Source organism: Bradysia coprophila, chromosome II (assembly GCF_014529535.1).
Source record: "Bradysia coprophila strain Holo2 chromosome II, BU_Bcop_v1, whole genome shotgun sequence".
NCBI lineage: Eukaryota > Metazoa > Arthropoda > Insecta > Diptera > Sciaridae > Bradysia > Bradysia coprophila.
This window is the reverse complement of record NC_050735.1, coordinates 10,766,085-10,781,090: the sequence shown is the minus strand read 5'-3', so window position 1 is coordinate 10,781,090 and position 15,006 is coordinate 10,766,085. Positions and strand designations below refer to the sequence as shown.

General features: G+C 37.0%; 1 protein-coding gene across 2 annotated transcripts; it reads left to right on the top strand.

Moving 5' to 3' along the window:
• Nucleotides 1-226: 226 nt before the first annotated feature.
• LOC119072457 (small G protein signaling modulator 1-like) lies at nucleotides 227-10,642 on the top strand. 2 transcript variants are annotated; one of them, XM_037177690.1, is made up of 16 exons: nucleotides 227-712; nucleotides 3,982-4,107; nucleotides 4,172-4,433; nucleotides 4,498-4,945; nucleotides 5,016-5,140; nucleotides 5,197-5,381; nucleotides 5,451-5,633; nucleotides 5,688-5,824; nucleotides 5,897-6,056; nucleotides 6,117-6,276; nucleotides 6,355-7,135; nucleotides 7,302-7,426; nucleotides 7,487-7,666; nucleotides 7,736-7,932; nucleotides 10,008-10,088; nucleotides 10,164-10,642. In XM_037177690.1, exons 1-16 carry the CDS (start codon nucleotides 694-696, stop codon nucleotides 10,250-10,252), a joined length of 3,258 nt encoding a protein of 1,085 aa, XP_037033585.1. In that variant the 5' UTR covers nucleotides 227-693; the 3' UTR covers nucleotides 10,253-10,642. The 2 variants fall into 2 exon arrangements, with proteins under 2 accessions (XP_037033585.1, XP_037033579.1); XM_037177684.1 differs by having other exon boundaries at nucleotides 5,451-5,824.
• The last annotated feature ends 4,364 nt before the right edge of the window (nucleotides 10,643-15,006 follow it).

Here is a 15,006-nt window from a genome sequence, read left to right as displayed (position 1 = left end):
TGAAAAAGGACAAGTCAATGAATTCTAAATCAGATTCAAAGATAAAATCTACATCACCTGTAAATACCAGTACGGAACATTTAAAAAAGCTTTTAAGAAAGCTTATGAAAAGCTTCTTACAAAAAATCGTATTCCCCCTCACACACAAAGTGAAAGCTTAACAAAGCACTCGTTTATATCGATTTTTCATCATTCTCCTCATTCATTAGTGCGTTGTTGTTGTTGTTATTTTCACGCTTTTTCCACTGTATACCGTACATGACATAAGTTATGAGAACCGTATTGGGCGTCTGAGTGCACAGCAAAACGCACAACAGACATTTACACGATAAGTATTCTCACATCCTTACCGTATTGTGCGTTGGAAAAAATTCTCAGCAAAGAAGATAAAAAAAAACGCACACACAACACACAAACGAAAAGTTGGACTCGACAGGAGAACACCATAAAAGGAATATGTATTAATTACCATAAGCCATGTAAAACAGGATGGAGAAGTGTGCCACGAAAAGTTCAATTAATTTTACAGAAGAATTTGCGTAACCTTGAATTTATTTTCTAAGAGTGCTCTTGGTGTGTTTGTTTTGTGCATTGAAGTTTAGGTAAACAGTGGCAATTGTGGCGAAGCGATTTTCTTTGCCTCACATCGGTTGGTTTTCCATCGAAAGTGGCATCATTGCACATTCCGACAATATGTCGTCCGGACAAACAGGTTGGTGATTTAAAATGGAATTTTTACGTTGTTAGATTCGAGCTATAAGTAAAGTTAATTAGAACCGAAGAGAGTTTGTTACATACGTGGGTGTTTCTTTTCGTCCGAACGATTGTCATATTTTCATTTTTATTTAAAATGTGAAAAGCTTTTTTCGGTTCTGTGAAAATTCAACTGAAATATGCTGAATATGGTGGTTGATAGAAGTGATTAGTTGTTCTTTTCGGATTCTGTAACATTGTTTTGATGGTTGATAAAATGGACATATTCGCCTTAAAAATACATAACGAGTTACGAGGTATAATTGGTAGCAAATTTTTTGCCAAAATAAAAATCAATATTTTGAAAGTGCGTAGAGAGGGAGAGTCTACAAAACAATATACAGATTAGGGGTTTGACCTCGAAAATTTTAAATTCAAAGTCAAAATCAATAGACTTTGGTACGGTTTTGATGGATGGTCTCCAACATTTTTTTTACGCTCCAATCAATGTTCCAAGTTTCGTATGATGGATGTCTTGTTTCGCAAAAGAAAAATAGCCATCGCCCGTCCGAATTTTTTTTGTTGATTTAAAAATAAATGAGAAACAATTCTGCCGAAAAATTGTATGTAATATAGCATTATATATCAACCCTCATCATCATCATCACGAGGCGAGTAACGCACACCTTTCGAATACCTTTATTCATATTATAAATTGGTAATTCGGTATTTTGCTATACACCTGAGGTGTTTCTTATATATTATACGTATATATCATTCGTTTACGTCACTACCACTGAAAAATGATATGAACTCTCGAAATCGATTAGTTTTCATGTTCAGCATTAAAAATTATTCCATATGGAAAATATGTGTGTGCTTGATGTGAATGTACACCGACTAGATAATGGGGGATATATGTACCTTAAGTAACAGCTGGATAAAATTGTATTCGCAAATAGTTTATATACAACAGACTTCAAATAAATTCTTATTTAACAAGCAAAGAACTGACAAAAGAGACCCAGCTTTTGATGGAATTACAAAAAATGAATTTCGATATCGGTTAATTTCCACAGCTTTTTTTTCTGTCACGACCATACAAACAAATATCTTATTGTAAATATTAAATTATTGGATTACAGTGATAAGCAGCCGAACAGGGCCGTACCGACTAACAGTCTAGGCCGTGTTCGAGGCGAGTACCTAGACTTCAATACAAATATTTTAAACTCCTCACTCCACTGCGTTCAATTTGCTTTCTAACTCGATTAATGTCGCAGTGCTGCAGCCTATAACAAATCTATTCAATCAGTGGTAATTAATTTGACTTATATACAATGTGACGTCACAACACGCTTCTCTCGCGTTCCACAATCATCATGCAAAATTGTGTGTGGCACTTTAATGCACAATGGTAAAAATTAAAATGCATTTTCATGCTTCGGGCCGACAATGAGGGCAATTTTTCATATTTTCTCGGGTTTTCTGTTCTTTGCATGAAAATTCACGTGTGTACCTGTTTGGGACGGTTGATTGAAGGCACTTTCGCTGGTACAATCCGCGAAATTGCCTAAAATCAATCGTCCAAAACAGGTACACAAATGACTATTCCTAGCATAGTGAGAGCATATATATAGTCTACTCGAAGAGCGGGTCCCGTTGCTGGAAATTTATTTCTCTAATGTTGTCGATGTTTAGATTTGACGAAAAACAAAAAAATATTTTGCTCTGAAAACTCGTTTCAATGCCAAACATACTTGTTTATCATAATATAAAGTCAAAACAATTTGTTCCAACAAGAATCACATACGTTTATAAGGTTTCTTCCTGGTATTGTTTATTTGCTTAGGTTACATACTTTAAAAACAGGTTCGCAATAGATCTTTCATGAGTCATTGTAGGAAGTAAAAGTGTTTTGAACAAATATACAACGCTAGTTAAGTACCACCGGCTTTGCTCGGGGTTACTATAATGACAAAAGATTCCACGCGTCAAAAATAAATTTCATGCGTCAAAAGATTCCGGAAAATTCCTTTAGTAGTATTTTACATGACTAGGGATAAAAAGATGAAAAGTTGAGTTTTCGTGTGAATATTCTGTTGATCCGAGGCGAAGCCCAAAAAACACACGAAAACTAGACTTTTTTTTCTATCCCGAGTTTTGTAATGGGATGTAAAATGCTCAGGGCGTCGAAAGACGTGCTTGAAACATGAAAAGTACGGTTTTCGACGCATGTAGCATGTAGTATATATTATGCACCTGTTGCCAAGATTGGTATTTTGACGTGTAGGACATTATTGCCCTAGCCGAAGGCGTGGGCCATAATGGCTACACGTCAAAATAACAGTTTGGCAATAGGTGCATATCATATTTTATCTGTCGAGAACAGATATATCGAGATAAACAAAAACTCCCTAGAGGGATAAGCTCGAGATTATCGTTCTAGACAGATAAAAATAATTTCAAGCGTCAAAGATATTTTCACGTGTCACAAAATGTTTCCGCGTTTCAAGAAATCCACAGCGTAAATCGGCAAAACAAATATTCATGCGTCAAATAACGCATGAAAGTGAAAGAGCTTTCACACACTCGTCCTAACTTTTTTTTAGTAGTCTGTATGCCAAGTCTCTAGGACTTTTCGTCCTGGCCTTAGATATACGAACCAACAAACAAACATTTATGCGCCAGTGCGAGAAAAATGAAGATCTCACCACCGTACATAATAGTTATTTATGCAATCTGAGATCTCAATGTTCGAAAACTGCGAAGTACTTGATTATGCGCACGATGTGTATTATGATAATTACACATCGTGAGCCTAATCAAGTACTTCGCACTCGATGTGATAAATAACTATTATGCCACTCAGAATCATAACTATTATGACATCGAGTGCAAAGTAGTTTATTAGGCCGAAGGCCGTGTGTGGTAATACACAATATGAGCCTAATAAAGTACTTTGTACCGATATTCATACAACGTTTTTTTCGCGATTTTCGAACAGTATGATGCTGATTTGCATAAAATCATACGATGTGTTGTACACTCCGGCCTCGCTTCGCAAAATTTCCATAAAGGCTCATGATAGGAAACAAGCTCATAGATAACACACAACGGCACTTGTATTGGGTTGAGTTACCATTACACTAATAATGCATATTGTAGCTCTCTCACTCGATATTTCAGACAAAATAGTTTGCTGGCATCACCAGTCCTTTCTAGAGGATGTTATCTTCATTCTTTGTATCTTTAGTGACAATAACATTGCTTTTTTCTACCATTTAGACAACATGGACTTTAAAGAGCGGCTGATTGCTGCTGTGAAAAAAGAGGTAAAGCAAGTAATGGAAGAGGCAGTCACTCGGAAATTTATCCATGAAGAGTCCGGCTCAGTTACTTCTCTTTGTGCAGGTGAAAAAGAAATAATATTTTCGGCTCTGTTGTTCGTTTTCATAACTAGCGTCCATTATTACAGCCGTTGAGGCATGTCTTCGACAAGGACTCCGACGTCGAGCATTAGGTTTATTCAAGACTTCATCAACCACGGCTCTACTGCATAAAGTGGGCAAACATTGTGAAGAAGCAGCATTTATAAGTCAAATGATACAAGACATCGAAAACAGTGATCCAACCAAGCGATCGTCATCGAGTGGTGATAGTACAAGTAAACCTCCTATCCTTAAGAAAAATAGCACGAATTCTATGTCAACTACAAGTCCTCCGACCACCACTGTCAAGTAAGACCTTACAATGCGTAAAGTCGACGGTTTTATTCATAAAGTTAAATTCCTTGTTCGACAGATATCTGTGGATTCGATTAGCTTTGTACGAAAAGAAATTGTCCCGAATTATTGACCATTTGGTGTCGAATGCCACGCGATACTACGATCGTGATTCTTTGGTCGCAGATCCAGATTATGGTTCAATACTTAGTTCGTTGTTGGTGGGGCCATGCGCTTTGGATTATTCACGTACTAAGACCATCGATCACTTCTGGTCGGATCCACCAGCCGATGAGTTGGTGCAGCGACATCGAATCAGTTCTGGACATCCTACGCCACCAACTGTTCGACGTCCCATATTCAATTTTAAACGTAGCCTAAACACTAGTTCGGAAGATGGAAGTGGTAGCACTGGATCATTCAAGTCCAACAGTTCGGTGTCGGTGGCCAAGGACTACGTTGAGTCGTTGCATCAGAATTCCCGCGAAACATTGCTGTATGGGAAGAATAACGTATTTGTGTTGCCAGTAAGTAATGTCGATTAAGATTCGTATGTTGGAACACCTTTGACAACCTTCGTTTAACGTTCACCAACAGAAAGATGTCAGTGAACCAATGCCGGGATATTTGACCTTGCATCAAACTGCTCACTCCTTAAATATCAAATGGACGCCGAATCAGTTAATGAACCGAAATTCGGAAAACGATGTCACGGATAAAAGGTAAGAACCAGCGCAGATTGTGTGTCAGAAGCGATTTTATTTCCTCTAACTTTCAGCTCATATTGGGCATACTTTATGACCATAAATGTCGATGACATCGTTTACGTCCATTGTCATCAAGCCGGTGGCCAACAGACCGGTGGCACTGTTATCTTAGTTGAACAAGATGGTGTTCAGAGACCACCGATTCATTTTCCTGAAGGAGGGCACATGGCACAGTTTTTGGGATGCTTAGAAACGGGTAAAATGACGATCTAATCGCGATGAAGACTGTGTTTCTAATGCTCCTCGCATAATCGATAATTTAAAGGTCTTCTTCCTCACGGACAGCTCGATCCGCCACTGTGGTCGCAACGCGGCATTGGAAAAAAGTTTCCATGGCCGCCGAAAGGAAGGCGACGCATTGTTCAGCCATCCGTACCGGAAGGTGGCGAAGAGCTTCCGACCGATTATGTCTTTCGTATCGTAAATAAAACAAACCACAAAGAATTCCGTGAGTTCCTTTCTTTGTTCCAAGTGAATGAGCTAAGGAATAAATTGAATTCAGTTGCAAGCCATCCAATATTGGAAATGGGACGAACTAGTCCACGGCGAAATCAATTAAGTAGTTGTTCAACTAACGATAGTAGTGACTGCTCAAATAAAAGCATTTCATTGGATATACCTGCGGAGAGCACACAGCTTGTACGTTGAATTATTTATTTATTTTCGATAGCTTTGAACGTTCATGAAATGCGACAATATCTTCCCTAACAGGTACAAGCCAATCAGACTGCTAGTATCGCACTTGTTTGTTCCACAATGAAGAGACAAATAATCTCGAGAGCATTTTACGGATGGCTAGCGTACTGCCGACATCTATCTACGGTTCGAACCCATTTATCGGGCCTGGTACATGGACGGATAACACCTGAAGGTTTTATAATTTGTGTTGAGCTCCGAAGTCGGTTTTGCGAAATTGTCTCGTTTTCTTTAGTTGACACCGAGGATGGTTTGACGAAAGATAAATGGGAATCGTTACACTCGGAAGATGGTGTGGTTTCCGACGATGACGAGGTGTATCGCCTGGTCTATTTTGGAGGAGTACAGCACGAAATTCGGAAGGAGGTTTGGCCTTATTTGTTGGGCCATTACAGGTATGCGTTATCCCGTTAACACGCTAGTGACGTTTGTCTGGATTAATTGTTAATTTGTGAAAATGTTTACAATTACAGCTTCGGCTCAACGGCTGAAGAACGAAGTGAAGTCGATGAAACCACTCGACAATGCTATGAACAGAAAGTTGGTGCGTGGCTAGCTGTCGAAGCTATTGTCCAGCAGCTAAATAAAGAGAAAACTGCTCAAGCTGTTGCTAAGTTAAGTTCGGAGAGTGGGAGTGATCACAAACACAAATTGGTTGACATGGAAATGGACATAGACAACGATGTGTTCGAAGAGAACGGCTTTTCAGATCTATCCGATCCAGAAGATTTTGGCGATGGGACTGGTGATGGTGAAAATGGTGAGAATGCCGAACCACCGAAGCCCAGCCGAGTAAACAAAAGCAGCACCGATTCGGGTAATGTGCCCGATGCAGATGTCAAGTGTGAAGATGTTGCAGCCGATGAAGATAAAGCCGAATCCGTTACGGCAGCATCAGAACTAAGTCTACCGATTGAAGAAACCGAACCAAATGCCGTCGATAGTAATAAAAGTTCACCATCCACATCGTCCTACGAAACTGTGGCCAATGATTTCGGTGATATGGAACAGTTTTCGGAACTTCCTGGCGAATCGTCCGATCAGATGCATTCCAGTTCACATCACGCATTTATCATAACAAATGCTTCAATCGACATTGCAAACATTAGCGATGAGGTCGCGTGTGAAAATGCCAATTCGGATGAGGGGTTGCCTCCGTTGACAGAAGTCAGTGCTACGTTGGAAGCTGAAACGTTGCAAGAGCCAAAGTCTGCTTGTGTTTCGCCGGCGAGTTCAAGTGGCGGTGTTTATAGTGTAAGGATATTTTTAGTTCCGTCTTTCGAAATCTCTGTTGTTTGCGTGCACAACATGGGGATACGTATTTGTAGCTTTCCTATCCCTTTAGCCGGAAGATTTTTAATTGATAATCAATTCCAACTTGTTCGATTTTCACAGTCAAAAATTTCACTAAATTTTACAGTGCAAGCTTTTGGAAGCATTCGGATTGAACTTACATCGAATAGAAAAAGACGTACAAAGATGTGATAGGAACTACTGGTACTTTGCCAATGAAAATTTGGACAAACTTCGAAACGTTATATGCACGTAGGTCCATTGTATATTTAGTCAATGAAACGCACTGCGAAACCGCACTAATAATTGCAGCTACGTATGGGAACATCTGGACATCGGATATATGCAAGGAATGTGCGACCTTGTCGCTCCACTGTTAGTTATATTCGACGATGAATCGCTCAGTTATGGCTGCTTTTGTCAGTTAATGGAACGGATGATTGAAAATTTCCCGAACGGAAACGCAATGGATATGCACTTTGCAAACATGAGGTATGTGAGATCCGATTTTAATAGTCAAACAAAAGAGAAAAATATTTTCTCTCACCGTGGTGCATATAGGTCGCTCATTCAAATATTGGATTCGGAAATGTATGATCTGATGGACGCTCATGGCGACTATTCGCACTTTTATTTCTGTTATCGATGGTTTCTATTGGATTTCAAACGAGAACTTATTTACGCAGACGTTTTTTCCACATGGGAAGTTATATGGGCTGCAAAACATGTTGCCTCAGCGCATTTTGTTCTGTTTTTGGGTAAGTGTTTCTTTTTGGTTTTTTATTTTGCGCAAAAAATTATGTTAACCAATCCTTATCCGTTGAACAATTGAAGCTGCCGAATTCCCATAAATTTACTAAATTCCATGCAACCGAGAGCCTTTGAAACAAACATTTTTCTTGTTACTTTTAGTACTTATCAGTAGAACCAGTGGCCTATAACTTCACATCCAAAATCAAAGAGACTGTATATGAAGTTGTTGAAGCCCTTGCACCGTCCTTTGTCGATTTTTAAAGATTCGTTTCTGTTTTTGCAACATTTTAATCGCTAGTTTTAATCGTTATAACGTTTAAATAGTTATAAATCTCCCACACGAAGCGTATGATCCTAGTGGCTCCTAGTGGCTCCTAGTGGCTCCTAGTGGCTCAAACGGTTTCTGCTATTTTTTGGAGCAAAAGATTCGCCAAATTATTCAGGGGCTTCCGTGATAAGAAGCGAAAACACGGATAAGGTATCCTTTGTCTCCAACTTCCCAGCCTTACTAATTCCAATACGGAAATCTCCCAGTTTTCAATAGAAAGTCGTTAAGAAGCTTTCTATCTGAAGATGACAGATTAGTATCGCAGAGGTACTCAAGTCCAGTGTCAAGTGCCAAATCAAAACAAAAGATAGGATAATTGACCAGTCTATTCCTTGGAGATGATCGTTTGTGGGGATGATCATCTGGGGATATGATCGTCTGTGATCGGTGTCTCCTATGAGTCGTAGTTTCTCATTTGGTGTTAAGAGTCATATCGCCAAGACTTCAGGCGATTGGGGGACAAGCGGTCTCCGATTTTAATGAGTGATAGCTCGTTGGATTCGACTTTCAATTCTAGGAGACACGAATCTTTCACTTTTTCTAAAAAAAAATATTTTTGTGAAAATAGCTCAAAAGTAAGGACATGTCAGAGGGTACCAAAAACAGTTTTTCGACAATAACTCAAGAAAAAATTATTTTAAATTGTTGTAATGTTGTATGAGTGTCGGCCTTGGAAAGACCTGCAGGTAGAGTATACGCACTGCTTGGTGCGAGTACATCCACGAGAGATATGACTAAAAATGTAGTGAATGTTCGGAGAGTCTCTGCAGCTTCGTTGTTCCAACTGAGTATGGGGAAACACGAATCTTTCACTTTTTCTAAAAAAAAATATTTTTGTGAAAATAGCTCAAAAGTAAGGACATGTCAGAGGGTACCAAAAACAGTTTTTCGACAATAACTCAAGAAAAAATTATTTTAAATTGTTGTAATGTTGTATGAGTGTCGGCCTTGGAAAGACCTGCAGGTAGAGTATACGCACTGCTTGGTGCGAGTACATCCACGAGAGATATGACTAAAAATGTAGTGAATGTTCGGAGAGTCTCTGCAGCTTCGTTGTTCCAACTGAGTATGGGGTGTTGTAGCTGGCCTCACCCACTATCCACTTTTGTACTGCAAGCCAACAGATCTCTTGGAAAAAAAGTTGGTGCCAAAATGCAGATTTTTTCCTTCTTTCTGAGGGCTCTGCAGCTGGAACAGCATCTGGAACGGTACTACGGCAGTCATTTTCTATTCTTTTACCTTATCAATAGAAGAACAACGAAGCTGCAGAGAATCCGGACTCTCCGATCATTCACTATATTTTTAGTCATAACTCTCGTGGATGTATTCGCACCAATCAGTGCGTATACTCTACCTGTAGGTCTTTCCAAGGCAATTTAAAATAATTTTTTCATGAGTTATTGCCGAAAAACTGTTTTCGGTACCCTCTGACATGTCTTTACTTTAGAGCTTTTTTGACAGAAAACAAATTTGTTTTAGAAAAAGTGAAAGATACGTGTTTACTAGAATTGAAAGACGAATCCAACGAGCTATCACTCATTAAAATTAAAGACCGCTTGTTCCCAAAGTTAAAAAAATTTCCTGGAGATTTGGCGATATGACTCCTAAATTTTATCGAACCATCCAAAATCAACAACAGTTTTGATTGTTTGTATGGATCATCTGAAAAACAGCTGAAGCAAATTTATGCTAAAATTTCAATGTCTCGAACTGTAAAAAAATCTAATTTTCACTCGATTTGTTTGCTTGTAGCATTGGCTCTTTTAGAAACGTACAGGGATATCATTTTATCTAACAGTATGGACTTTACCGATGTGATAAAATTCTTCAATGGTAATTATAACATGCATAACGGTCTTCAAATCAGATTCTTACACTGAAAAACCGTTTTTTTTTTGCTTCTAATAGAAATGGCTGAACGCCACAATACGCAATCAGTACTGAAACTGTCCAGAAGTCTTGTGCTACAACTGCAGACCATTATCGAAAATAAATAAATAAATGAAAATTATACCTAAATAAATTGAAATTTAACCATTCGTATGTTCGTATGGTGCAATGAATGGTGAATAGTAAAACGATATAAAAAAAAAAATAAAAAAAAAATTTAATGGAACCTGTAGCATTTAAGGACCTATTAAAATTATTCCAGATTATAATATATCCTATAGATATTCATCATGTTTATCTACATCTACACATATACCAAAAAACCATTACCATTTTGTGATAAAATTGTTTTAAATTTAAATAAAAAAAAAAAAAAATATTTAATCTAATATCCAAACCAAAACAACCAATCAACTCAATCATATTGAATGTTTTAACCGTAATGTTCTCCAATTCATGTTTGATTACAAAAATGATCCATTGTAATGATCAAATTAGTCAAATTAGGAACAATTTACCGTGTATTAAGCATTCCGAATGATAATGAAAACGAAATTAGTGCAGCAGATTTCGTATAAAGTTAAGAGGTGGGCTGGTTGAGAATAATTCGGTTCTTTTTTTGATGTGTCAATATTTGCGGAATTCGAACGAATTATAATTTTTTGGTTCCTGGAGTCGGTTTCAATTATTTGGAACCGAAAATTCATCATTCGTTCAATTCCGCGATGATCTCAAAATATTTTCAGATCTTTGGAACCTGGATTATAAAGTTAGGAGATAAAATTCTGACTGGCTATGATATATCCCTTTCAAAAAGAACGGAATCATTCCCACCTTTCAAATAAAGTTAACCTTTTATCGCATTACGAGCGCGTCTCGGGTCGACAGAAGACGTCATCGTGTGCGATAAAATACCAGTGTCTAGGAAATATGTTTCATTTTGTGCGATTCATGGGATATAATTATCTTTCCAATGTTTAAAAAAGAACTCTAGAATTTCTTCCATGCATTAAATTGTCTTCGATAAAATCTGTGACATTTGCTTATTTGCGCCGGATATGCGGTTAATATCAACTCTCCAAACCCATAAATTCTAATTTGCTTCCGATAAGTTGAGTAATCGGCTTCCACTCGGGCTTTAACCGCACAACTCGTCAGAATAAAAAAATTCAAAATGTTGACGTACACTCGCGGAATTTTGAAAACCGACACATTTTCGTGTTTTTTTTTTGTGAATTTTGCATGTATTTTTATATGGAGAAATCAGAAACTCAAGTAAAAAAACTCTGATCACCGATAGCTCACAGTTAACATTGCAATTCGAAAATTTGGTAGTTGGTAGTTGGACTACCAAGGCTATAATTGACTACCAAACGTAATTTTTGGGGAAGAGATGTTTACTATTCGAGAACTACGCACCGACTGACGAAATTATTCTACATGCTCGGCTATTTATAAATCGGAAATTTGGTAGTCGGTAGCTTTGGTAGTTGTGAGCTGGATTGACATTCAAAATTGCAAAGCCACCATGAGCATATCAACACCAGGCAAATAATAATTATCTGTTATCTGATAACCGATAGTTCACAGTTAACATTGCAATTCGAAAATGTGGTAGTTTTGGTAGGTCAAATAGTTGGTAGTTGGTAGTTCCAAACAGAAATTAGAAAAAAGACCTCACCAGGCTTTAGCCGGTCTATTCTTGTTTTTTAATCTGGCGTTTTAGATGCAAGCGCGTTCCTAACTTGTATCGTGACAGAATTTTTACCCATGCGAAATGTTGGCTTCGGCTCGAGATTGGCATCGCCTATGCACAAAATTTACATCAAGACACATGCCAATTTTTCGGGACTTTTGATTTTTTCGCATACATCGCACGTGTAAGGAAAATAGCTCGGCCTCGAGTGACAATTTACGCTTCTTATCTCTAAAAAAGCATTTATCAGTCAGTTGCATATAAATGACATTAGTGCATTCAATGACATCATATAGAGAATGAACACCATGTCCCGTAATCGCATAAGAAAATATTTTAAAAATCAATTCAATTCAACAGCCAAAACATTAAATCAATTACAACACAAAGAAAAATTCATTAGATGGAAATGAAAATCATATTCAAATTGAAAAATCAAAAGGAAAATTTATTTATTTATTTACAAACAAACAAAAGAACAAATATTTATATTTACTATATTTATGTACATAAAATAAATGGAAGCCTTTGACCTATACATTACATTATATAAATTATTATATTTGCTGTTATTGCATTCAATTTATAAATAGAAAATATAATTTTAAACAAAAAAAGTGAAAATCTATGAAAATTACATATAAATGCAAAATTTAATAATAAAATTATATCAAAGTGTACGGGAAATAAAAGTAATAGATGGGTAAAAAAATCATTTGTTTGGAATTAACATCGATTGCAGCACATATTTGTTTAAATTTAAGTTATTTAATCAATACAAAGAATTCGAACATTCACTTGACCTTGACCTGATCCCTTAAGCTATCACAAGTTTGAGCATCACAATAGTTATTTGCATCACTTGGATTGAAACCACGAAATTACAGTATACGTGTGAATTCGTATACCGAGAGAATAAGTTTTGCATAAGTATGTATGTTGTGTACAAACGTAAGGTAAGTGAGGTAGTAGCTGACCGGCTAACAATTTTTGAACTTCGGCTATCAATATCACCAAATGGTTTCGATGAAACTTAGTTGTTTTTTCGTCAGAATTCAATCTTATCTGTTCCCATTCCGTAGAATATCAGACATATTGACAATTAATTAATTTTTATTTTTTTTAACCATTTTCAATGATTAAAACGAATAAAAACCCAAAGGTGTTAAGGAATCTCGCGCCGCGTCATTCACAATAATTCACAAAGTGACATCTTCCTTATACAAAATGTGTTAATATGTGAATTATTGTGAATGACGCGGCGCGAGATTCCTAGCAACCAACCCAAAATATCAACGAATTTTAAACAAATCATTTTGTACACAACAAAGCACATAGAAGGTGAATTTGTCACATGAAGAAAAATGTACGGAATTTCGTGCGGTCAACTACACAAACATGGCATATTTTGGATGCATTGTTTTGACCACCATGTAATTAATCAAATATTAACTTTTTAACACTTTTGATGTTATTAATATTAATTGCTGAACGATTTAATACCTCAAAACACCAAAGCATTGTCCATTAATAATTCTTTTGTCAATAAAAACCCTAATTTATGCCACACCGATCTTACGCTTTTCTTAAGAAATGTGCAATTTTGTACTGACATGGGTTTTTACTTTATGGTGCACTGGTTTCATTTAATGTTTATATCAAATAAGCTAAACATAATACTCCCATTATTTTCATGACAAAATTAATCTTTAGGCTTTAAAGATTAATTAGAACGTTAATTTGCGAATTTTAACTTGTAATTATTTTCCAAAACTCATAAAATATGTAACCGGTCAGTTACTCATGCACGGTCAGCTACTACATCGCTTACCTTATGCAAAAATTATTCTCGTGGTATACGAATTCACAAATTGAGTGGTTTCTGTGATGCACACAATTTTACACTCGTCACACCATGAAATACACAAACAACATAACCAAATATAATACACACCATTCAAGGTTGAACTTGAATGTATAGAAGAAGAAGGAGAATAAAAATGAAACCGAAAATACGCGATATAAAGCCGAACGAGTTGATCGTTCGATGTGCATCACACTACTCGTTGATACGGAGAGTAAGCTCCGCCTTCATATCAAATTTCTCTCTTTGACGAATAACATAAACATACTCCACCATTAAGGAAAACATCGCCTGGATCCCTAGACCTGTTTGCAAGGTCTGCTGAGAGAGAACTAAAAAAGTGTGGTTTCCGATAATGCTTTGTTTCCTCTTACGAAAAAATTACTCCGTGTGAGAGACAAAATTGAATTTTTTCAATTTTTCCTTTGTTTATTTGAAAGCTCGCTCTCTCACGGCTCTCTCACAGAGTACTTTTTGTTGAGTGGAGTGGACACTTAACTTTTGACGCGTGATATTTAATGTTTTCATGGTTTGGCGAGTGTAAAGGTACACAAGTACGACTTGATGTTTCAAATCCACTGAAAGTTAATGAAACAAGCTATCAGATGTCTCTCATCAATTGAAAGAAGATGGAAAGAGTGGCAAAATGATAGACAGTGTCAGTTGTGGTGTGTGATGTAACACCGCTCGAAAAGTGTTCAAAATTAACGGTTAGATTTAGGTCGGAAAATCCAAATTTCCACAAAAAACATTTTTGGAAAAATACGTAAAAACACGAGAAAATGTGGGAAAAAAGTTCCTAAAACTCAAAGTTAATAAGCCACTGGGAGTAAAGCACATCCGAAATAACACACGGAACCCAACCTTCGGGTAAATTCAAGCGCAACGCAAGTTAACTTCATTGTGGCATGTGGCACGTACAATTTTAATAGAATATTTGTGGTGTAAACGTCGGTTCCATATTTTTTGTGATCCTTCAGAGATCGATATTTTGAGAAAACCGGACAAATAAATGGCTTTCAACTTGTCAGCAGATTTGGACAGTATAGAGAAATCTGGGAAATTGATAGGTTTAGTCCTAAACGTACCAACGTTTTTACGCGAATCTGACTTTACTTGGACCTAAAGTTTGGCCTTTTTGTTGTTTTCTGTTGCTGTTTGCGTGAGTTTAGAATTTTTGTTGGAGCTTTATGAGAACCGATGCTGAAACAACAAATGAAGAATGAAACAACGAATGAATGAAGAATGAACTGTTAGCCGAAATTCACTTCCAACTCAGGTGATCTTAAGCCGATCTAAAC